Source organism: Dendropsophus ebraccatus, chromosome 3 (assembly GCF_027789765.1).
Source record: "Dendropsophus ebraccatus isolate aDenEbr1 chromosome 3, aDenEbr1.pat, whole genome shotgun sequence".
NCBI classification, from domain to species: domain Eukaryota; kingdom Metazoa; phylum Chordata; class Amphibia; order Anura; family Hylidae; genus Dendropsophus; species Dendropsophus ebraccatus.
In genome coordinates, this window is record NC_091456.1 from 150,077,818 (window position 1) to 150,104,403 (window position 26,586).

Here is a 26,586-nt window from a genome sequence, read left to right on the forward strand (position 1 = left end):
GATTGCTAGCTCTGAGGTGAAGTAGAGGTAGCCTGGTGACTTGCAGTGTGATACAGAATTCGTGGGAATATTTCCATGATGCTGCAGGGAGAACTATAGGGGTGGTGACTGCATGTATAAATAACAAGTGCCCTGCTAGGAGATGGAGGGGGCGATTGTAGAAATCATTTCTAAAGATGAGTTCATGAAAAAGTCAACTTTAGAAGTTTGTGCTTCTTCCCCCTGTGTTTATCAGTCCCACTGCTGTCCACATCCACGAGAGATGAGTGCAGAATCCAGGTGAGGGGCGCAGAAAGCCAGCAAGCGCCCTGCTCTGAAGCTGTGCTAGCTGCTCTTGTAATTCCCTCTATGTCTGCTAGGTGTCGCCCTTAGTCTCAGGAGGAGTCCACGCTGTCTACAAGTCCTCCACAACTTTTCGATTATTAGATTGCTGTGAACATCATAGTTTTACATGATTTCTATATATTATTTTAATACACATCATTTAGATATATATGAAAGAAAGAATATATATATATATATATATATATATATATAAATTTTTTTTAATTATGCCTAGTATTTATTAGGTGTCAATATAATCTATATAAACTGTATATAGTAATATGGAACATAGCATAGATAGATAGTTATTAGAGAGAGAGATGAAATGATGATGATTATAATAATAATAAATAGATCTGAGAAAGATGATAGATAGATAGATAGATAGATAGATAGATAGATAGATAGATAGATAAATAGATATTGGAGAGAGAGAAATTAGATAACAATAGATAGATAGATAGATAAATAGATAGATAGATAGATAGATAGATAGATAGATAGATAGATAGATAGATAGATAGGAGATAGATACTGAGAGATAGATAGATAGATAGATAGATAGGAGATAGATAGATAGATAGATAGATAGATAATCTATAGATAGATAGATAGATAGGAGATAGATAGATAAAAGATAGATAGACAGATAGATAGATAGAAGATAGATAGAGATTTATATTAGGTAGATAGAAGATTGATTGCTAGATAGATAGATAGATAGATAGATAGATAGATGGGAAATGGATAAGTAGATAGATAAATAGATAGATAGATAGAAGATAGATAGATAGATAGATAGAAGATAGATAGGAGATAGATAGATAGATAGATAGATAGATAGATAGAAGATAGATATAGATTTATATTAGGTAGATAGAAGATTGATTGCTAGATAGATAGATAGATAGATAGATAGATAGATGGGAAATGGATAAGTAGATAGATAAATAGATAGATAGATAGATAGATGGATAGATAGATAGATAGATAGATAGAAGATAGATAGATAGATAGATAGATAAAAGATAGATAGATAGATAGATAGATAGATAGATAGATAGATAATGGATAGATAGATAGATAGATAGATAGGTAGATAGATAGAAGATAGATAGGAGATAGATAGAGATTTATATTAGGTAGATAGAAGATTGATTGCTAGATAGATAGATAGATAGATAGATAGATAGAAGATAGATAGATAGATAGATAGATAGGTAGATAGGAAATGGATAAGTAGATAGATAGATAGATAGATAGATAGATAGATAAATAGATAGATACATAGATAGATACATAGATAGATGATAGATAGATAGATAGATAGATAGATAGATAGATAGATAGATGATAGATAGATAGATAGATAGATAGATACTGGATAGATAAAGAGATATATTAGGTAGATAGATTAGATTGCTATGACACATAGCTGTATAGAATAGACTGCTAAAAATTGAAATAACATGTACAACATTTATAGTATAAAAGAAAAACTATAACTTTCTGTTTGTATCTATTTTGTATAATTCACATTACATTGAATATTATATTTACACACTATATAAATGATGGTTAGAATATATATACATACAGCTAGGAAGAATAATAATAATTACTTTTAAGTAATACTTTTACTATTTATTTCCATCTCAATGACTATATATATTATAACAAGATATATAACACTAATACGATAACATGGATATTAGGCACATAAATAGATGGACAGATATATAAATAAATTGGCAAGCTGATAGATTTTCTAAATTAATCATAGTATCGTAGCAGTATATTATAACTTTTTCCTATATTATAAAATTAATATGGACTACAATGCATAGGAACTGAGAGGTATATTATTTCAGGGGACCCTGTGCTCTGTTGTGTTTAATTGAATCGAACCCACAGATCGTCAGTCTCCCCAAAAAATAAACAAATTGGGGGGAAAACTTGCAATTTTTGCCTCTTTATTCTTTTTCTCCTTCCTTTGGAGTGGTTTGTCACAGCTGAAATAGAAGTATTTAGATTCATATTTCTGAAAACTTGCATTGCTAGAATCTATCTATCTATCTATCTATCTATCTATCTATCTATCTATCTATAATTTTACATCTATCTATCTATCTATCTATCTATCTATCTATCTATCTATCTCCTATCTATTATCTATCTATCTATCTATAATTTTTCATCTATCTATCTCCTATCTATCTATCTGTATTTGTTTATTTATTTATTTATTTATTTATTTATTTAGGTATCTATTATGTATCGATCCTATGTACTTTGCACTGATAGAAATGTTGATATATAATCCCTGCATTCTGTCAGAAATTGTGAGACCACAGTCCTACCTTCATCCTATAACCATGATCTCTATTACAGACTGCTTTCTCCTATCGTGAAATGTTTGTTCTTTAATTCACTTTTTTGTTCTTGAATAAAAGTAAATAAAAAAATATTAATCACTAATTTATGTATTTAGGGGATCGATCTGTAAATATTTAGTTTATTATATTGTATAACTATTTTTATATGGAAAACAATTATAATTTATGCTTTAAGTTATTCTGTTTTAATGCGATTGTTATTAGTTTACAGACTTGGAGCAAATGTTTTAGTGTTATTGGTTGGATGCAACAAAATGCTACAGTTGTTGGCGTTTTTAGATTCACTCATATTTTTAAAGAAAAATTAAATCTTCAATGATTTGAAGAAAAAAAATGCACAGTTCAAATTATTATATGAAATAGAAATTAAATTTTTTAAAGATATTTTTACACAATTTAAGGAACTAGTTAAGAAATGTATAAATTTAATTTAAATTGTACTGGAGAAACAAGTGAAATATAGAAACTAAATATGAACAGAAAAATTCGTATTTTTTTGTTTTTAAAATGAAAACCACAATAACAAACAATAGAATAAATGAGCGAATTCAATCAGATCAACAACAATAAGTGGGAAGAGATGGAAAGGAAAAGGAGAACAGGTTGAAGTCTTGATAAGAATGATGGTAGGGCTGTATAAAGATGATGCTGTAATACTGTATTTATATTATATAACAGATTATAACCGATAGGTGTGTTGTACAGATGGTAGATAGATAGATAATAATCGATCAGTCAATGTCTGCTACATTTAAACTTGCTCTGTTGAGCTCATCTTTGCATAGCTTCGTACTTTTGTGTTATACATATATATATATATATATATATATATATATATATATATATATATATAAAGTTCGGTTCAGTTTGTGTTTTGTGTTCTCTGTTGGTCTTTATCCGGATTTTACGCTTAATTTAGATACATTTGCCTTTGAAGTGATATAATAATAGAGGGAAGAATAACTAAACTATGGCAATTAGACTAATACAACAATGCAAGAATGATAAATTATTCTGAAAATCGCTTTGGTATTAGGGCAAAAAGAGTATATGAGTCTATATGTGTATGTATGTGTGTGTGTATGTATGTGCGTGTATGTGGGTATATGAGTATATATGTGTCTGTTTGTGCGTATATGAGTGGATATGGGTGTGTATGTGTGTGCAGTGTGTATATGAATGTGTGTATGAGTGTATATGTGTATATATTAGTGTATATGTAAATGTGTATGCGTGTATGAGTATATATGTGTGTGTACGTGTGTGTATGAGTGTATATATTAGTGTATATATAAATGTGTATGTTTGTATGAGTATATATGTGTGTGTACGTGTGTGTATGAGTGTATATATTAGTGTATATATAAATGTGTATGTTTGTATGAGTATATATGTGTGTGTACGTGTGTGTATGAGTATATATGTGTGTGTACGTGTGTGTATGAGTATATATGTGTGTGTATGTGTGTGTATGAGTATATATATGTGTGTGTACGTGTGTGTATGAGTATATATGTGTGTGTACGTGTGTGTATGAGTGTATATATTAGTGTATATGTAAATGTGTATGAGTATATATGTGTGTGTACGTGAGTATATGAGTGTATATGGGTGTGTACCACGTGTGTGTGTGGAGTGATCACAAGTGTCTGGCTATCTCTAAATGAACAAAGCCGGGCTGACCACGACTGGTAATTGGAGAAATGACTCTCATCAAACCAATAAATGTAGAATTATGACCAGCCCGGAGCTTCAAACAGGCTCAGCTTAACCCGCTCCCTGCCCATCTGGAGCCCTCCTGTCTGTGCCTGCACTGTGCCCCTTGTCCTGGCAGACCAGCCATCTAGGAGTTAACAATGAGCAGAGTGACTGGCTGAGGTGCTGCTGCTGTCAGGGTGGTTAGCAGAGGTTTGGGCTCATTGCTGCTACTCCCCAGTGGCTGCCATTAAGCAGCTGTCTGCACCAGCACAGCCTGTCAGATGCCACTTACCACCTCCTCTGCCCAGGTGTGTGCCCGCATGGTGCTGCTACATGCACAGGAGGAGATGGGGGGCTGCTACCTGTACAGGAGGAGATGGGGGGCTGCTACCTGTACAGGAGGAGATGGGGGGCTGCTACCTGTACAGGGGGAGATGGGGGGCTGCTACCTGCACAGGAGGAGATGGGGGGCTGCTACCTGCACAGGATGAGATGGGGGGCTGCTACCTGCACAGGAGGAGATGGGGGGCTGCTACCTGCACAGGGGGAGATGGGGGGCTGCTACCTGCACAGGGGGAGATGGGGGGCTGCTACCTGCACAGGGGGAGATGGGGGCTGCTACCTGCACAGGAAGAGAGGGGCTGCCCCTGCACAGGAGGAGATGGGGGGCTGCTACCTGCACAGGGGGAGATGGGGGGCTGCTACATGCACAGGAAGAGATGGGGGGCTGCTACCTGCACAGGAGGAGATGGGGGCTGCTACCTGCACAGGAGGAGATGGGGGGCTGCTACCTGCACAGGAGGAGATGGGGGGCTGCTACCTGCACAGGAGGAGATGGGGGGCTGCTACCTGCACAGTAGGAGATGGGGGGCTGCTACCTGCACAGGAGGAGATGGGGGGATGCTACCTGTACAGGAGGAGATGGGGGGCTGCTACCTGCACAGGAAGAGAGGGGCTGCCCCTGCACAGGAGGAGATGGGGGGCTGCTACCTGCACAGGAGGAGATGGGGGGCTGCTACCTGCACAGTAGGAGATGGGGGGCTGCTACCTGCACAGTAGGAGATGGGGGCTGCTACCTGCACAGTAGGACATGGGGGGCTGCTACCTGCACAGTAGGAGATGGGGGGCTGCTACCTGCACAGGGGGAGATGAAGGGCTGCTACCTGCACAGGGGGAGATGGGGGGGGGGGGCTGCCCCTGCACAGGAGGAGATGGGGGGGGGGAGCTGCCCCTGCACAGGAGGAGATGGGGGGGGGGGCTGCCCCTGCACAGGAGGAGATGGGGGGGGGCTGCCCCTGCACAGGGTGAGATGGGGGGCTGCTACCTGTACAGGAGGAGATGGGGGGCTGCTACCTGCACAGGGGGAGATGAGGGGCTGCTACCTGCACAGGGGGAGATGGGGGGCTGCTACCTGTACAGGAGGAGATGGGGGGCTGCTACCTGCACAGGGGTAGATGAGGGGCTGCTACCTACACAGGGGGAGATGGGGGCTGCTACCTGCACAGGGTGAGATGGGGGGCTTCTACCTGCACAGGGGGGGATGGGGGGCTGCTACCTGCACAGGAGGAGATGGGGGTCTGCTACCTGCACAGGGTGAGATGGGGGGCTTCTACCTGCACAGGGGGGGATGGGGGGCTGCTACCTGCACAGGAGGAGATGGGGGGCTTCTACCTGCACAGGGGGGGATGGGGGGCTGCTACCTGCACAGGGTGAGATGGGGGGCTTCTACCTGCACAGGAGGAGATGGGGGGCTTCTACCTGCACAGGGGGGGATGGGGGGCTGCTACCTGCACAGGAGGAGATGGGGGGCTGCTACCTGTACAGGGTGAGATGGGGGGCTGCTACCTGCACAGGAGGAGATGGGGGGGGGGGGCTGCCCCTGCACAGGAGGAGATGGGGGGGGGGGCTGCCCCTGCACAGGAGGAGATGGGGGGGGGGGCTGCCCCTGCACAGGAGGAGATGGGGGGCTGCCCTTGCCATAGATCACACCCAGCTCTCCCTTCATCCCCTGGCTGCGTTATTTCCAGGTGGCTGGACCTGGGAGAGAGCTGAGCGCTGTCCATGGTGCTATATATCCACAGCACAGCCAGCAGCAGCTGTCACCTGCCCCGGCTGTATACAATGTGTGCGGGGTCACTGGGGCTCTCTCCCACATGGAGAAGAGCTTGGCTCCTTTGCCTAAAACGCTCCACACTAAGGCCCCGTTCACATGTAGCACATAAATGGGGCCGATGACGTAGCGGACCGTATCATTTCCTATAGGAACACATATATGTATCACTTCTGACGTGCGATACCGCAGGTTTCCTGGCCGAACAGAAAAACCTTGCCTGCTGCGTTTTTATGTCCGGCTTTAGACACAGGACCAGAAATCAAGGCTATAGGATATACAGAATGTATAGCACACAGAAACTTCTCCTGCCCATATAGATAGATAGATAGATAGATAGATAGGAGATAGATAGATAGGGGAAAGATAGATAGATAGATAGATAGATAGATAGATAGATAGATAGATAGATAGATAGGAGATAGATAGATAGATAGATAGATAGATAGATAGATAATAGATAGATAGATAGATAGATAGAAGATAGATAGATAGGAGATAGATAGATAGATAGATAGATAGATAATAGATAGATAGATAGATAGATAGATAGATAGATAGATAGATAGATAGAAGATAGATAGATAGATAGATAGATAGATAGAAGATAGATAGATGATAGATAATAGATAGATAGATAGATAGATAGATAGATAGATAGATAGATAATAGATAGATAGATAGATAGATAGATAGAAGATAGATAGATCGATCGATAGATAGATAAAAATAAAATATAGATAAAATAGGAGATAGATAGATAGATAGATGATAGATAATAGATAGATAGATAGGAGATAGATAGATAGATAGATAGATAATAGATAGATAGGAGATAGATAGATAGATAGATAGATAGATAGATAGATAGATAGATAGGATATAGATAGATAGGTAGATAGATAGAAGATAGATAGATAGATAGATAGATAGATAGATAGATAGGAGATAGATAGATAGATAATAGATAGATAGATAGATAGGAGATAGATAGATAGATAGATAGATAGATAATGGATAGATAGATAGATAGATAGGAGATAGATAGATAGATAGATAGATAGATAGATAGGAGATAGATAGATAGATAATAGATAGATAGGAGATAGATAGATAGATAGATAGGAGATAGATAGGAGATAGATAGATAGATAGATAGATAGATAGATAGATAGATAATGGATAGATAGATAGGAGATAGATAGATAGATAGATAGATAGATAGATAGATAGATAGATAGATAGGAGATAGATAGGAGATAGATAGATAGATAGATAGATAGATAGATAGATAGATAGATAGATAGATAGGAGATAGATAGGAGATAGATAGATAGATAGATAGATAGATAATGGATAGATAGATAGGAGATAGATAGATAGATAGATAGATAGATAGATAGATAGATAATGGATAGATAGATAGATAGATAGATAGGAGATAGATAGGAGATAGATAATAAATAAATAAATAAATAGATAGATAGATAGATAGATAGATAGATAGATAGATAGATAGATAGATGTGTTGGTAGATCGATAGATGGATTAGACAGACAAACAGATCGATAATAGATAAATAGAACAGACAGATACAGACAGACAGACAGACAGTACACAGACTGACATTTCTATGTACATATTATGTATTCTCTGCTATCTCCGTCACTGTTGTGTATATAGTCACACACTAGACATCTATGTCATATATAACTGTACATGAAAGCTATATCTGTATCTCTATCTATATTAGTGACAATAGAGAGAAGGAAAAGTCTTCTTTCCATCTCCCGAGTTTCCCCGCTGTAGACTCTATAACAATCTATGTTGTGTGTCATTGGGGTGAGGTGTGTGGTGTGTATCATTGGGGTGAGGTGTGGGGTGTGTATCATTGGGGTGAGGTGTGGGGTGTGTATCATTGGGGTGAGGTGTGGGGTGTGTATCATTGGGGTGAGGTGTGGGATGTGTATCATTGGGGTGAGGTGTGGGGTGTAGTGTGTATCATTGGGGTGAGGTGTGGGGTGTGTATCATTGGGGTGAGGTGTGGGGTGTGTGTCATTGAGGTGGGGGGTGTAGTGTGTATCATTGGGGTGAGGTGTGGGGTGGCTATCATTGGGGTGAGGTGTGGGGTGTGTATCATTGGGGTGAGGTGTGGGGTGTGTATCATTAGGGTGAGGTGTGTAGTGTGTATCATTGGGGTGAGGTGTGTGGTGTGTGTCATTGAGGTGGGGGGTGTAGTGTGTATCATTGGGGTGAGGTGTGTGGTGTGTATAATTGGGGTGAGGTGTGGGGTGTGTATCATTGGGGTGAGGTGTGGGGTGTGTATCATTGGGGTGAGGTGTGGGGTGTGTATCATTAGGGTGAGGTGTGTAGTGTGTATCATTGGGGTGAGGTGTGTGGTGTGTGTCATTGAGGTGGGGGGTGTAGTGTGTATCATTGGGGTGAGGTGTGTGGTGTGTGTCATTAGGGTGAGGTGTGTGGTGTGTATCATTGGGGTGAGGTGTGTGGTGTGTGTCATTGAGGTGGGGGGTGTAGTGTGTATCATTGGGGTGAGGTGTGTGGTGTGTGTCATTGAGTTGGGGGGTGTAGTGTGTGTCATTGGGGTGAGGTGTGGGGTGAAAGAACTAACCCAGAGCCCCCATAACACCACCCTTCCTCAGGACAGGTCACTGTCTGTACAATCCGAAACAACAGAGATGTTACCCGATTATTGCACAGAAGCCAAGGAACAGGCAGCCTCCCCAGTGCAGCCAGGAGATCCCCAAACTACTGAGGGCTGCGCTGTGTGCCAATATGGGTTATACCTAATATGTTACACGAAGGGATGGAGAGAATGCCACATGTTCTCCTCCTCATCCAGGGGGCAGAAAGGGGAATATAATTTAAGGATGGCTAGATAGAGAGAGAGAGAGAGAGAGAGAGAGAGAGAGAGAGAGATAGCAGATAGATAGATAGATAGATAGATAGATAGATAATAGATAGATAGATAGATAGATAGGAGATAGATAGATATATAGATAGATAGATAGGAGATAGATAGAAAGATAGATAATAGATAGGAGATAGATAGATAGATAGATAGATAGATAGATAGATAGATAGATAGATAATAGGAGATAGATAGATGATAGATAGATAGATAGATAGATAATAGGAGATAGATAGATAATAGATAGATAGATAGATAGATAATAGATAGATAGATATGGGATTGATGATAGATAGATAGATAGACAGATAGATAGATAGATAGATAGATAGATAGATAGATAGATAGATAGGAGATAGATAGAAAGATAGATAATAGATAGGAGATAGATAGATAGATAGATAATAGGAGATAGATAGATAATAGATAGATAGATAGATAGATAGATAGATAGATAGATAATAGATAGATAGATAGATAGATAGATAGATAGATAGATAGATAGATAGATAATAGATAGATAGATATGGGATTGATGATAGATAGATAGGAGATAGATAGATAGATAGATAGATAGATAGATAGATAGGAGATAGATAGATAGATAATAGATAGATAGATAGGAGATAGATAGATAGATAATAGATAGATAGGAGATAGATAGATAGATAGATAGGAGATAGATAGGAGATAGATAGATAGATAGATAGATAGATAGATAGATAGATAGATAATGGATAGATAGATAGGAGATAGATAGATAGATAGATAGATAGATAGATAGATAGATAGATAGATAGGAGATAGATAGGAGATAGATAGATAGATAGATAGATAGATAGATAGATAGGAGATAGATAGGAGATAGATAGATAGATAGATAGATAGATAATGGATAGATAGATAGGAGATAGATAGATAGATAGATAGATAGATAGATAGATAGATAATGGATAGATAGATAGATAGATAGATAGGAGATAGATAGGAGATAGATAATAAATAAATAAATAAATAGATAGATAGATAGATAGATAGATAGATAGATAGATGTGTTGGTAGATCGATAGATGGATTAGACAGACAAACAGATCGATAATAGATAAATAGAACAGACAGATACAGACAGACAGACAGACAGTACACAGACTGACATTTCTATGTACATATTATGTATTCTCTGCTATCTCCGTCACTGTTGTGTATATAGTCACACACTAGACATCTATGTCATATATAACTGTACATGAAAGCTATATCTGTATCTCTATCTATATTAGTGACAATAGAGAGAAGGAAAAGTCTTCTTTCCATCTCCCGAGTTTCCCCGCTGTAGACTCTATAACAATCTATGTTGTGTGTCATTGGGGTGAGGTGTGTGGTGTGTATCATTGGGGTGAGGTGTGGGGTGTGTATCATTGGGGTGAGGTGTGGGGTGTGTATCATTGGGGTGAGGTGTGGGGTGTGTATCATTGGGGTGAGGTGTGGGATGTGTATCATTGGGGTGAGGTGTGGGGTGTAGTGTGTATCATTGGGGTGAGGTGTGGGGTGTGTATCATTGGGGTGAGGTGTGGGGTGTGTGTCATTGAGGTGGGGGGTGTAGTGTGTATCATTGGGGTGAGGTGTGGGGTGGCTATCATTGGGGTGAGGTGTGGGGTGTGTATCATTGGGGTGAGGTGTGGGGTGTGTATCATTAGGGTGAGGTGTGTAGTGTGTATCATTGGGGTGAGGTGTGTGGTGTGTGTCATTGAGGTGGGGGGTGTAGTGTGTATCATTGGGGTGAGGTGTGTGGTGTGTATAATTGGGGTGAGGTGTGGGGTGTGTATCATTGGGGTGAGGTGTGGGGTGTGTATCATTGGGGTGAGGTGTGGGGTGTGTATCATTAGGGTGAGGTGTGTAGTGTGTATCATTGGGGTGAGGTGTGTGGTGTGTGTCATTGAGGTGGGGGGTGTAGTGTGTATCATTGGGGTGAGGTGTGTGGTGTGTGTCATTAGGGTGAGGTGTGTGGTGTGTATCATTGGGGTGAGGTGTGTGGTGTGTGTCATTGAGGTGGGGGGTGTAGTGTGTATCATTGGGGTGAGGTGTGTGGTGTGTGTCATTGAGTTGGGGGGTGTAGTGTGTGTCATTGGGGTGAGGTGTGGGGTGAAAGAACTAACCCAGAGCCCCCATAACACCACCCTTCCTCAGGACAGGTCACTGTCTGTACAATCCGAAACAACAGAGATGTTACCCGATTATTGCACAGAAGCCAAGGAACAGGCAGCCTCCCCAGTGCAGCCAGGAGATCCCCAAACTACTGAGGGCTGCGCTGTGTGCCAATATGGGTTATACCTAATATGTTACACGAAGGGATGGAGAGAATGCCACATGTTCTCCTCCTCATCCAGGGGGCAGAAAGGGGAATATAATTTAAGGATGGCTAGATAGAGAGAGAGAGAGAGAGAGAGAGAGAGAGAGAGATAGCAGATAGATAGATAGATAGATAGATAGATAATAGATAGATAGATAGATAGATAGATAGGAGATAGATAGATATATAGATAGATAGATAGGAGATAGATAGAAAGATAGATAATAGATAGGAGATAGATAGATAGATAGATAGATAGATAGATAGATAGATAGATAGATAGATAGATAATAGGAGATAGATAGATGATAGATAGATAGATAGATAGATAATAGGAGATAGATAGATAATAGATAGATAGATAGATAGATAATAGATAGATAGATATGGGATTGATGATAGATAGATAGATAGACAGATAGATAGATAGATAGATAGATAGATAGATAGGAGATAGATAGAAAGATAGATAATAGATAGGAGATAGATAGATAGATAGATAATAGGAGATAGATAGATAATAGATAGATAGATAGATAGATAGATAGATAGATAATAGATAGATAGATAGATAGATAGATAGATAGATAGATAGATAATAGATAGATAGATATGGGATTGATGATAGATAGATAGATAGATAGATAGATAGATAGATAGATAGATAGATAGGAGATAGATAGATAGATAGATAGATAGATAGATAGATAGATACTGGATAGATAGATAGATAGATAGATAGGAGATAGATAGATAGATAGATAGATAGATAGATAGATAGATAATAGATTAAAGCAATAGGGTTACCATATCTATATGCAAACATTGTAATGAATTTTCTTTGTAATGTGATTATGTAAGAATCACTATGGTCACCTTGTATTGGATTTTTTAAAAAGAATATGAACACTGACAACAAAAAGGATAGCTCCCTCAGAGTGATTCACTGTCTATGTTTTTTCCATGTAATTATCTATTTATCTCATTATCTCTCTATGTATATATGTATATTTATTTATCTATACATCCATCTACTACCTTATTTATGTATCTTCCTATATAGCCATCTATCACCTCATATAAGTTTGTTTTTATCCTAGTATCCCTTATGTAGCTATCTGTTTCTGAGTATCTATCCTTCTGAAAATCCATCATCTTATTCAAGTATCTGTGTTTGTATCTGAGTATATACTATGTAACTTCTTGTCTATCATCTATCTATCTATCTATCTATCTATCTATCTATCTATCTATCCCTTATCTTATATAAGTATGTGCATTTATCTAAGTATATACTATGTAGCTTCTTGTCTATCTATCTATCTATCTATCTATCTATCTATCTATCTATCTATCTATCTATCTATCTTTCGTATGTATTTCCCCATCTATTTATGTATTTATCTGTGATCTATGTGATAGATGTGTTAAGAGTCTAGTCAATAATAGAGACCTGGTTATTTTGCTCTGTGTGAAGCCCAGGTGGTGGTTGCAGTGCACACAGCATCCTCAGACAGAGCAGCAATGCTCATGCTGGTGCTTGACGTGTCTATAGCACCCAGTGATAATCTCTCGTCTGCCTTCAAACAGAATGGAGCTCACAAAGCCTCTCCCTGAGTCTCATTGAAGGGGCACAGAACCTTTACTTCAGCCAGGAGTAAGAAGGAAAAAAAAAAAAAGTTTCTAAGACACTTCTAAGACACATGCAACTCCTCAGGTTCTGCTCAGCACAGATGATAAAACACTGATTGTTGCTGGTTGATGACCCATGAAATTTGGGGGTTAGTTTTCTCTTTAGACCAGAGCATATAATTATGCAAATAAAGAGCTGTCACTGATCTAGTGAAATCCTCACAACACAATCAATGAAAACGTGAACAAAAAGTGGAAACCGTAAGTAGTTCTGACCACACAAAGACTCAGTAAGAGTGGCCCTCTAACCCCCACCTTCCACTGCTCCTCACCATCCCAAATGGCGGCGAATCTAGGGGAAATACATCCCAACCTATTGTTTCCATCCATCTACATGCACTGCTCAGACTCTTTTTTAGAATTACTCTTGTGCATATATATGTATTTATATGGTACGGGGCACTTTTCACACCATTTTCCTCCCGAAGTGTCGAATTTAGCGTCAGTAATGAAATCCTCAGGACGGTAGAGATTTTACATGGGTAATGGGTTTGTGTTGTCTCCTTGAGAGCAATGCGGATGGTTGTCAGGGTCACTGTAGCAGTTTCACTACTTTCTTTCAGAGGGACAAGAGCTCTTCAGAGATGAAATGTAACAAGGCTCTTGACACATCTCTCACTCTCCGAGACATCACTAGGACAACATCAGTGGAGAAAATCTACTATTTCCACAACTAGCTGGTGAAATCAATACACTCTGCAATGGTAAAAAATGTGATGAGAACTGAGCTTGCTGACATAGTAGATCATTTAGATTAATTGATCACATACAAGATTGGTCGCCTCATTCAGTCAAATGTGTTTGTGATCTTCCAGGGGTTGGTGTTGGGTTCTTCAGGATCCCTAGGATTCAGTGTGGCCCCATATATTACATTTATTCTTATGTGCTATGGCTACCATGCCTTAATAAATAATCCAGTTATTAAAATAAATATATATTATGTAAGGTTTATCCAAAGGTTGACCTCTCGCACGTGGCAGACTCCGAATCCCTTCTCATAACAATGTAGCTGACTTGATGAAAGGCGACTGGAGGTGATTCTGTAAGATTTCCACCACTGTGCAGTGACCTCATTTCCTACAGGTAACATGAAGTCTCCAGAATAAAGGCATAGACATAATCAAGTTTCTAAATGATTTACCATATTGCAAAGAGCAGAGTTAACCTTATTTATTATCCTGTTTACGCTTCTAAATTGGCCTGGGAAGGAACTGAGGACGGATTTGAATATTTGACAATTGGAAACATAAGAAGAATTAGCAGCCTTCAAACCAGCCACTCCTGGGGTTTCCTATCTCAGTGGAGGAGAAGTTTCCTTTTCAGAACCTCAGCCAGTTGTGTTTGATTTGAGAACACACATCACAGTCCCAGGACCCCACTCCCTCTGCCAGATTAGGTGCCATAATATATGCATACTGTAGGTTGTAAAATAGAGGGAATAGGAAAGAAGCCAGAGAAATCCCAGAACGCTTCTGCGCAAAGGAAAAGACTTAGCTGCACAACCTCTCCAAAATATCTGCAGATTTCCCAAGGGAAAGCACAACAATATCCACATAATTTAGTTTTACCTCCTCGCAGATGAGGAGAGAAAGTTTGTATTAGCTCCAATCAGGCTCTAAATGAGGATGAGGGCTGGGCACAGCTTAAATGTTTATGGCAATGTCATTTCTGTACAAAGAGAGGAGAGGGGGGCGAGGAAGGAGAACTATAGGGAGACAATGTATATGAGAGGGCAAGGAAAGCTTCTAGCAGCTATAGGGAATGGATGAAGGAGAAGAAAGATTGACGTAGCATAGAGAGGGTGAGACATGATCAGAAATAAGGACCAGGAGAGGTGGATGATGGAAAAGAAATAGGGAGGAAAATACTAGAATACAAGAGGGAAGGGAAACAAGACGAGTAGCTAAATCTACAAGAAAGAAAAGGTACAAAGAAACTTGAGAAGTGTATGTATAATCTGCTTAAAATATACACAGGAAGCTGAAACAGGAGGGTATCACCAGATGGAAGATGGAAAAATAAAGGGGAGGAGAAGCGAAGAGTAAAAAGATCTAACTACCATCTAATGGAGGAAGAAGAGGAGAATACCAAAAGGTGGGCGAAAATGGTAATAATGGAGGAAGGACGATGGCAACATCAGCTATATGATGATAAGGGTGTCACCAGAGGGAGGAAGAAGAGTATAAGACGAGGAGGAGGATGAGGAAGGTAACTCCAGAGGGAGGGCGTTAGACCAGATTGATGGAAAAACATGAGATGATAACAACAAAAGATGACAGATGAGAGGAGTGACAATAGAGATGATGAGTGTGAGTCAAAGAGAAAAGAGCATGAGGAATAATAATAAGACTGAAGAAGGAAGAGGTCTGGACCATGATATAATGCTAGAACGAAAGAAGGAGACTAAACGCAAACACTATGTCTGATGCACTCAAAAAACTCTGCTCCCCCTTCTGTCTGTTACCTATGTCCCTCCCCAGGTTGAATGTGATGGACATCTCTTTTTAACCTTATGTGAGGTGAGGAATGAGAATAAGATGGCAGATTGAAGAATGGAGAAGAAATGAGTGCATACAAGTAAACAACAAGGGGTCATATGTAATGCGCAGTACTTTTTGTATGTTTTCTTCCAACTGGCACCAAGCATGTTTTGACTTTGCTAAAAATTATCAACATTTTTTACAAGCTCCGAGGTGAAGCCAAAATTTGGGCAAAAAACATGCAGATATTAAGTTGCATGAAAACTGCTGCACAGATAAGAAATCCCATCTCCTGCATGCATACCCATCAAGTAGGCGAAGTGAGTGAAAAAGTAATAACCTGTACAAAAACATGATAAATATTGTGCATGCCACTACATGGCAGTATACTGGTCAGTTTACACATTAATTCCCACCCAAAAGTCTATATTAGAAAAGCTTGAGATGAGGATACAATGAAAAAATCTAAGGGTGACATTGGGGCAGGATTACTTAAATTGTCCAGTTGTTAGGCAGAGTAAAGCAGACAAGATAGTTCAATAATATGCCAAATTTATTAGAGAGGCTCATGCCACAGTACGGCTAGGTTCACACAATGTCTTTTGAGCTCCGCTTAAAACGACGTCCGTTATTTTGAGTCTAAAATAACGGATGTCATTTAGCAGTCTGGCCTCCCCTTAGTGCAATGACTGGTGTTTGTACATTATTCTAGTTTGGGATTAATAATTGGCCTTTGGATGTGTCTTAATTGAAAAGTCCATTGAATTTAATAGTAAAAACGGAGAAAGACCGGTGGAAAAAGAAAAACAGTGTGTGAACAACTAATAAAAAAGTCCGCTGTTTGCAAAAGACGTCAGAAAATAATGATTATGTTTATTATTTTGACGTCTGTGGTAAAAACGTCCGTTATTCAATGCAGTGTGTGCATTGGACATCCGTCTTCCCATTGACTTTAAATGCATTGCCATTGCAGTCAGTTAAATTACGGCAAAAACGGACGTTTAAGATATTAAATTCGGACGCCTTTTCTCTATTTTTGATGTTGTGTGAACATAGCCTATCAGATAAATATAGTGAATCTTCAGATACTATTGTCAAACTTTACACCACCTATTAGTTGGCTTCATTTTAGTCAACATCTTAGGCTGTGTTCACATACATTGGCGTTTCATAGCAGTACTGCATTTAAATTAAAGGAGAAGTTCAGCTAGACTTTTTTTATTTAGCAAGTGCTGGGGAGGAGAAAAGAAATAACATGTCTTCCCCTGTCCGGTGCTGGTGGCCGTATACTGCCGCGGTTTCCTGGACGCTTCATGGTCGGAGGGGAGACCCGGGTCGTGATGTAAAAAGGCCACTCAGCCAGTCAGTGGTCGAGACAGTACCCCACTATGGCTTCAGACTGGCTGAGGGGAGCTCTAACGTCACGACCCAGGTCCCTGCTCAGACCAGGAAGTGGCCGAGGACCTGGGGACTGGAGTGGTGGTATGCGGCCACCAGCGATGGAGCGGGGGAGTTAATGCACTTTATTTCTTTTATCCCTCCCCCCAGCAGTTGGCTAGACCTATCCTTTAATAAGTACCGCAGTGAAACTGCAATGTGTGAAACTGCGATGTGTGAACAACCTTATGTCAAAAATTTGGTGTGTTATCTCTTAACCCACACCTCTTTCCAGTACAGTCATGTTCTCTTGTCAAATTTGCTAAATAAATTAGCCATAGTAAATGTTCCCCATTGGGTCACAATGGGGAACATACCTAGGAGAGAGATTATGAAGAGGTAAAGACGCATTGGTAAAGAAAAGATACTGGTCTCAAAGGAATAAAGCAAATCTGAGGAAGATTGAGGAAGATGGCTGTAAAAGGGCAAGGAGAGATAAAGGCGGCATACCCCAGTGAACTGGTGCACATAGATATGAGATTGAATATGTTCTTTATATATGACATGATATCACCATAACAGCCATGAGTGGATGGAAGCCACACGCTAATCTCTTATTGCTGTACATCAAGATGAGGAGAAGGAGCCAGGATATAATAAGAAATGTGACAGAGAGATATGTCGACCAGAACATAACTCAGTTTTAAATATTGTTATATGCAGCACAACCATCCCTGGATGTTGTTTTATTAATGAACATTGTACCTTACCACAGGCCCTCATAAATAAGGAATGGTGGTGGGAAACCAATGAGAGGAGGAAAAACAAAGGTACACGACACATTACAAGAGCAAAGGCTTGGTTTATTAAGTGTAAACAGAAATATACACTGTAAGAACTTTTGGTGCTTTACAAATTGAAACATAAGCAAATACCACAAGTCAGTCAAGAGCATGAAGAAGGGACATACAAAAGGGCAGTACTCAAAATAACATTCAAAGATTTGTACAGATTTCTCATCAAAGTGTAAAAATGAATGGAAATGCAATTTTCGGCACTTTAAAACAAGTTTGTATAGATGGCTTCCCTGGAAAATGGTCGATTCTGTAAACAAGTGGGAAAGAGGTTATATCTTACATCAAAACACATGTATGTATACAGAGGGGTGGGTGGGAGGCGTCACGTGTAGGTTGTATCAGTGTTGGTGGACCAACAAGTTAGGAAACGTGGGGTTCATATAGATTTCAGGGTTCATTATTGAAACCCACAACCTCAATGTGTTTATTGAAGCCACCCTAACATTATAGAAGGAAACATGTTATATTTCTAATCCATTAAAACCATATTATACATATAAAAATATAAAAAGAACTAGACACACAGAACAGAACACTACAGTAGAGAGAAGAATTCTGCAGATATTGGAAGCATTTCGCATTTTGTTTATTACGGTATATAGAAAAGCAGGCAAATATTACACAGGACAGCGACAACTTGTTTTTGGTCATTCTCCAGATCACCAAGATTTGTAAAGAAGTCTCCACACTTTGCAGCACCATTGTGTGATATGTGGATCCACCTACTATTTCAGTTACCCACAGGGGATAAAGAAGAAGAAACCCACCTTTAATTAACTGTAAATTATGGGTTACGTAATACAACAGGAGAAATGTGTCATATACGCCTTGTTCTGGACAATAAGCTATTCAAAAAGTCTGATGTAAGACTAATGTAAACCCGGGGTCATCTTCTCCAGTAAGCAGTTATCAAGCTGGTTGTGCATGTATTGGGTCATGGGTGTGAGTATATGGGAAACAAGGGAAATGCTGTTGTTAATGTGGGCATGTGACCTGGCCTCCCATTGTTCACAGAGTAGAGGAGCCATCTTGTGTTGTAGCATATGGGAAGCAAGCAGGTCTTAGGGCCCTATTACACGGAAAGATTATCATGCAAAAATCGTTTGATCATTTGAACTTAAGCGATAATCTTTGCGTGTGCATGCAGGCAACGATCAACTGACTAACAAAAATTTGTTCGTATGCCGTTGATCACATCTTTTGAACTAACCATAGGATCATTGTTAATCGTTCGGTGTATGTACACATGGTTCGTTCATAATTACAAATATTCATGGACTAGAATATATGAATGATCTTAATTGCGATCGTAACTAACAACTATGGTTCCATGTATTATAGTGAATGATTTCAGGTCGTACCTAAAAGTGCTTGTTTGCAACAGTTTATTGTTAAACGGTGGAAACAAAAAAAATCGCTTTGTCTAATAGGACCTTTAGCTGTAAATCTGCAAGACTACTTACTAATCTAGTCTGTTGTTTTAAGGGAATCAGTTGGCAGTTTTGAGCCAGTTTTGAGAGTGTAACTTATTCCCTATAGACTCTTATGGAGTAAATAAATTGGATTTCATTGACAGCTGGGGAGAGAAGCCTACTGCCACGCATTCCCTTGGTGTATCTCAGGAGAGAGACCCCATGTGATCAGTAACAAGTCAAAAGTTACTGCAAATGCTTATAACACTAATGTTCCGCATGCCATTTAAGTGCCCAGGATGCAGGCATTTGTTGTCAGGTGCGATGAACTCTGTATTGTCTACCCTGATGCTCTTCTCAGCTATGATTGACAGCTCTAGTAGTGGTTACATGCTAAAGCTGTCAATCATAGCTGAGAAAGGAGGAGCTGGGAAAACAATACAGGGATCTCTGTGAACCTAACAAAAAGGCTCTGCCTATCAGACACTAAGGTTCCTTTTAGACAGAGATTTTTTGGCATTGGGCAGCTCGTTTGGTGTGCCTTTACATGGAATTGAGCAAATGGGCTGCATGAACGATCCTTGACAGCACAGATATGTATATATTAGTGCTGTCAGTTTCCAAATGACAAACAGCGGTCTATACCTACCAGCCACGCTGCTTGTGATAAGATATCTGTCTCTCCCGTCCTTGCAGCGGCTGTATCTTTAGGCCCCATCTCCTCTGGCTGTCAATCATTCCGGAGGAGGCGGTGGCCTGAAGTTACAGCAGCAGCTGGAGGACTGGAGAAACAGATGCCAGATCCCAAGCAACATGGTAAGTATAGACTGTTTGTGATCTGGAAACTTACAGCATAGATATATAGATATCTGTGCTGTCAGTTTCCCAGTTTTTCAGCTGCACAATCTCGTTTACACAGGGAGATGTGTGGCTGATAAAGAGACATTTTAATGCAGGTTTTGGGCTTTGCTCGGACCTCAGCTGATCTCTGTCACTATTACACGGGCTGATTATCCGCTGCAGGAGCCTTTCTAGTGACGCTCTTAGCCGATAATTGGCCTGTGTAAAAGGCCATTAACATTTTTCTAGGCAGCAGGTATTGTTTAACTACTATATGCAATTCTGCTCCGACCTGCAGACAGACTCTGTTTGAAGCTGGAAGTTTCTCTAGCATCATGGCTTCTCACCATCTAAGTCTTAACACTACTTTTATTCATTTATTTAATAAGACTTATGTAACCACTAAATGTGACTTTCCAGGTTCTAAGGTGACAACACAGTGATTAGGATTCCCAGTATAGGCAGCAATTTTTTTAAAACTTTTGGTAGAAATGGACGCAACACACTATAGGAGACCAGGAGGGTATGGATCTACCCAGGGGCATGACTACCATTGTAGTAACCATAGCAGTTGCTATGAGGCCCAGTAACCCGCTCCTGCAATACATAGAGCCCCCTGAGCTGTCATCACTTTTCAGCACCCAGTTGTCTCCCGGGTTATGACTACACTTGATGACTTAGTGGTCATTTGGGATGGGGGGGGGGGCAATTAAAAGTTTGCTATGGGCCTAGTCATTTCTAGTTACGCCCCTGGATCTACCCATGCTATATATCGGCGGACAGCTGCTTAATAAAGCACACAAGCAGTTTTACAACCATAAATAAGGTTTGCCTTGCAGCATCTTTTTTTTTTACCCTGTTTTGTGCTGTTCTTCTATTAAACATGAAATCATACCATGCAGGATACGTATAAAGATACTACAGCCTTATTTACAAGGGACCATAAGTATCTACTTAAAGGGACTTTTCCAAAAGGGGTAAAATCAGATGTGCACCCCATAAGTATATGTAAAGGAGTACACATTATGGTCTCATGCGTGTTTGTCACTACGGAGACCTGAACTTCCGCCGGCAGTGTGGAATTTACTGCTTATTCCGCAGCTGACCCTCATGACAGGTTCACTTTAACTAAAACATCACTGTACTATATTATCTCCTCATGGATCTGATCACTTCCCGGTTTCCTCTTTGAGCTGTGACAACACACATGGTCCCACAACCCCCCCTCCCCCGCTTGCATATACATTAGAGACTAATGAGCAATATGTACTTGAACTAAGCATGCTTGACCATCTCAGTGAATTCCTGAAGATGATGGTAACCAAGGGCAACAGGGCAAAACAAAGGGGTATTAGGAAGTATATATACTGTAACAATACATTTTCAGAAATGCATGTAGGTTTAATTTCACATAACACATCCGTTTAAACCTATTGTGGGAAGTCCTTTTTAATGTTTATATATATATATATATATATATATATATATATATATATATATATATATATATATCCCATTAATAAGACCAATACATACAACAATCACCCCACTGGCCAGCTAACATATCCATGTGTTAGGAGTGTCAATGTAATCTCAAACAATATTCTGCAATATGTATGTCAGTGGGAGGAAGCAGTATATGTATATTTTTATGTATAATATTCTTTTAGAAGATGGAACTGAATTGACACATCATTTTTACTCGTGACAGTTAAGGCAAATCCTTAAGGCGGACTGAGAGCTCCTGATAAGAAAAGATCACACTGGGGCCTAGGGAGCTTAGTGCAGGTTAGACCTACGCCCATAGTTTTATGCCACGATTCAGAGAGCACACTAGTAATGCCTTGGTTGCTAAAGAAAACCACCCAGAGAAATCCGGGGCCGTCCCAGATTTACACATATCACGTGTGAGTTAGCAGTGACTAGGGTGAAATATTAGATGCCTATGATATGATGTATGGGGGAGGGCAATGGCCAAACGTCTCTGGATTGTCAGGGATTAGGCAGCTGTAGAATGAGTTCTTGTTATCCCTAGTTTCAAGCTGAACAAGATGTTGTGCTGTAGAGAATGATATGTAATTGTGAATGATTGGGCTGTGCATACACAATGCTGAAGAGTAATACAAGCCAGTTCCTATAGGGTGGTGTCCATAACATATGCAGGGTCCATTGTTTCTAATATAGGCTATGTAAAGGTTGTTGATTGTACATATAGTGGTCTATATATAGATAACTCTATAAAGTCGCTTGTAAACATCCACTATACACCCTCACATCCCTGCATAATGAAGTCTAGAAGCATTTGCTTGGGTTTGCTCTGGTATTTTAGCAGAACTGCCATAATCATACACTTCTTACATACTGCCTGACCTTAGGGGCAATCCTTCAAGCTTGTGTGCTCCCTTCCATCATGTGACTGCAGATAATGCTACGAAATAGAAAAATTGTGCTCAGTCTTACATAGAATATAGTGAGATAAGCCTTGCTAAGAATGATTCATCTAAGTCAGCGCACATAATGCAGACAGAAGTCCCTGACCACATTGTGATTGTGCTGCACTAATTTTGGCTATATGGCTAAAAGGGTCGTCCAAAAGTAGAATATAAGGCCCAGGCCTCCAAATGAAGCAGTTGGAGGAGTCTATAAACTTTAAAAAGGATCTGTCATGAGACTGTGGCACTTTTAACCTAGGGTATCAACAGGGTACCCATATAAAGGGTTAATATACTGTGATCGGAGAGCCGTTATAATGTTATATAGAGCAAAATCCAACGAATATAATAAAAAGCATGCCAAAATATTCTACTGTAAATCAAAATAGTATTCAACTCGTCCTGCGACAAAGCCATTACAACAATATAAGTGTTCAGTTTCCTTGCAGCACCACCAGAGGGGAAATTTAGCTGTGTAACTATCAAATCCAATCATCCAATGTGTTGACTTTGTAATGCAGGACAGGTCCTATGGAGAGAAAGATGTCATTTGTAACTACTCTGGACTCTAAGAGATACCCTAAGGACCCTGCTTGGGGGGGGATCTTCCTTTAGTAGTTAAGAATTTTCTAATAGAGTGTATGAAAATAGGATTAAAGGTTGTGGTAAACTTTGCAATGGAAAAATTATTTCGTATGTAGATGAATCCATCGGAGTCTGCGTTCTTCATTTCTTTCTGACTCTCTGATATGCAGATTTTAGCCTGGTCCTAGGTCCAAATTCTCTCTCTAAACCCTTGAACACAGCTCATATCAGTCTCCCATGACAACTGGCTTTTATGTGCTTTCTTCCCTACCTACAGCTTGTGTGAGCTGCCCTCCACGTATGCGCTACTCTCTGTTCACGCTTTGAGCTGGGGTGTACAGCTCCCTTCCATTGCTTGCTGCTATCTCTAAGACAAAGATAAGAATGAACGTCTGATGGGGTTATCTTTATCATCTAATGAAGACTTTTTAGAAAGTAGCTACATTGTGCATTCAGAAAACAAATGAAAAATACTTAAAAAAAAAAGTTGAGTGTAAATGTCTCCATAGCCTTTAAGAACAGTGAAAGGGATTCCCTACCTATGGGACTCCCATATGTTCAAGTCAGCTGATATAAGAATACATGAGGATATGGTTTAGGGCAGGGTGCAGGAGGCGCTGTCAGTATATACTATAATAACCCTATTATGGTATAGATGCCCTAGTTTAAATGGCACCAGTCACATGACATGTTTACTACTCACAGCATTTGCATACAGATAAGAAGAATGTATAAAGAAACCTAAACTACTCAATTCACAATGTGTTTGGTTCCAAATATCTAAAAAGAAAAATCAAATCACACATCCCCACATCTTTATTAGCCTAAAAACAGTAAAAATCACCTCCAAATTTGACACGTTGCATTTGTTTTGAGTGTGACCATAGGTTAAAAATAGCCATCTTACTAACAATTCTAACAATTACAGGATAAAAGAACATTTTTTAAAACAAATTGGATATTTTTTTTCCCACCTATATGATTCACAGTGTTTGAGATGAAGAAATCAATGTATTTTTTTTTTTTTTTTTAATCTGTGACAACACACTGTAAAATCTAGACATGTGTAAATGATTCACAGTTGTAGTAGGTAAGATTAACTGCTTGTGCACATCTGCTGGATTCTCCCCTTGGTTACGTCACTTCTGCTGCTATAGTAAGCATGGTACATTGACATGAGATACACTATGACATGCTTCTGACCGGGCACAGTACAAGCGTGACTCACTACCACATTGAATCATCTGTCCCCTCTATTGATTCTAGCTACGGTTATAAAATTATCCATCATTATTTACTCTTAAAATAGACTTTTATATGTGTAAAAAAATGGTTAACTCTGTAAAAGAAGTCAAAACTCAAACCTGGGATCATTCTTAGGAAGTCCCTTGTCCAGTTCACAGTATCTTGATGTATCGGTATAGTAGAAGCGGACTTCTAGACAGCAGCAGAAAGGAAATCACTGCCCCACTCTATATGAAGGCAGGCAGGTACTACTATGTCGCTGAATTAGGGCACTAAAGGTATACTAAGGGTTAAGTATTATTGGGACATAATTACAGAGGATGCAGCTGAACCCGGGCCATGGCGGGCACAATTACCCCTTTACTATATAAGAGGCAAAGGGGGAACCCAAGAATGGAATTACCAAGTTTCCAAGCTGAACAAAGTATATTTAAAGGATTTCAAACGTCATCATGTAAGAACTTGATTTTTACCTGTTGTCATAGAAACTTGTAAAATTGGATCGACGCAACCTGTACGGGGGGTTCTGCGGTTTCCTTTTAGCACAGGAGGGGTTAACCATAGTGTGAACTATTATAAAAAACAAACCTAATAACACCGTCTTGTTTGACATAAAATGAGCGGGGCACACGTAGGATAAAGTGTTTTTCTTCCACAGCAGGGAGACATTGAGCCCCCACCTAGCACAGTAGGAGTTAAGCAGAGTAGGCAGTAGAGGTAAAGAGTGAGCAGGCCCAGGGCATTGGAGAAGCAGACAAGCTATGGCATCCACTCACAGTGTAGGGCTATGTCAGGGCAATTAGACTTGCACCATGCTGTACTGTGCAGCGCTGCTGTCAGCCTTAATCTGTGCTCTGATGGGCAGCACAGAATGCAAGCAGCAGACCACAGGAAGCACAACCAGTGAACCCATATTGCTTTGACAGTTGCACTCATCTAGAAATAATGCAAAACGCTATTTAAATGTATACATCATGACCCTGTGCTCTAGGAAGAAAACAATCTAATGAGGGGCTGAGAGACCGGAGAGACCAATTGTGGGGGGGAGGACGGGAGGATCTGTGCGATCACCCCTCACCACTACTATTTTCTTTTGTTTTACAATTCTTCATTCTTTATTCTGTTGGAGCGCCTGGTAGGTATTGTCGGGGTTTTTGTTTTCTTGGCTTCTAGGGCGTCGGAGAAGAACTTGAAGATGGAGGGGAAGCTCTTCCATGAGGTCAGCTCATGGCGCTCCGTGCCTGGTGACAGAAAAGAGAGTCAGAGGGTGAGATTACCATTCTGCTAGGCTCACGTGCTATACATGTATGCAATTTAGCTGCTCAATATGGCTACAGTATTATTGTACAATATGCATCTTAGATGTAACAAATGCTTATAGCCTTACATTGACGTAACCATTATGCATTTTGCTGCCCCTTGAAAGAGGTTTCCAGATCTCTTTTGTTCTCCCATAATTCCAGCCACTACCACGTCCGAGATGGACAAATTACCTTGGGATTCATGGTTCGTGAAGAAAATGCAGGCACTTACATGGTGGCATTGGGAGGGGGGGAGGCAAGTAAATTTATACAACAGCAAAGACTTAGGTGCCATCTAGCGACTTGGAAAGCTAGAAAACAAACCCTATAGGCTGCTATGTGGTTGTCACCATTGTGAATCCACTATTAGGTAAACAAAGGGAACTCACTGAATAGATACGATAAGACTGCAATGCTCAGGAACTTATATTGTCAAGAGGATAATTAAAAGGAACTTTCAGGAGTGTCAATCATGGTTTTTTGTTAATATATATATGCCCCAGTATTCCTAAACCTGCCCAGTGTTACTTCTAGCCTCCTCTAATCACCATTATCACC

General features: G+C 39.9%; 1 protein-coding gene and 1 long non-coding RNA gene across 3 annotated transcripts in view; one reads left to right on the forward strand and one right to left on the reverse strand.

Moving 5' to 3' along the window:
• Positions 1–26,586, forward strand: part of LOC138786152 (uncharacterized) — a 41,386-nt gene that overhangs the window by 5,918 nt on the left and 8,882 nt on the right. The gene's annotated exons all lie outside the window — the stretch shown is intronic.
• Positions 24,283–26,586, reverse strand: part of ARB2A (ARB2 cotranscriptional regulator A) — a 356,477-nt gene continuing 354,173 nt past the window's right edge. For both annotated transcript variants that reach the window (XM_069962913.1, XM_069962914.1), the window contains one exon: positions 24,283–25,968. In XM_069962913.1, the coding sequence (XP_069819014.1) occupies positions 25,826–25,968 (143 nt within the window). In that variant the 3' untranslated portion in view covers positions 24,283–25,825. The remainder of the gene's footprint in view (positions 25,969–26,586) is intronic.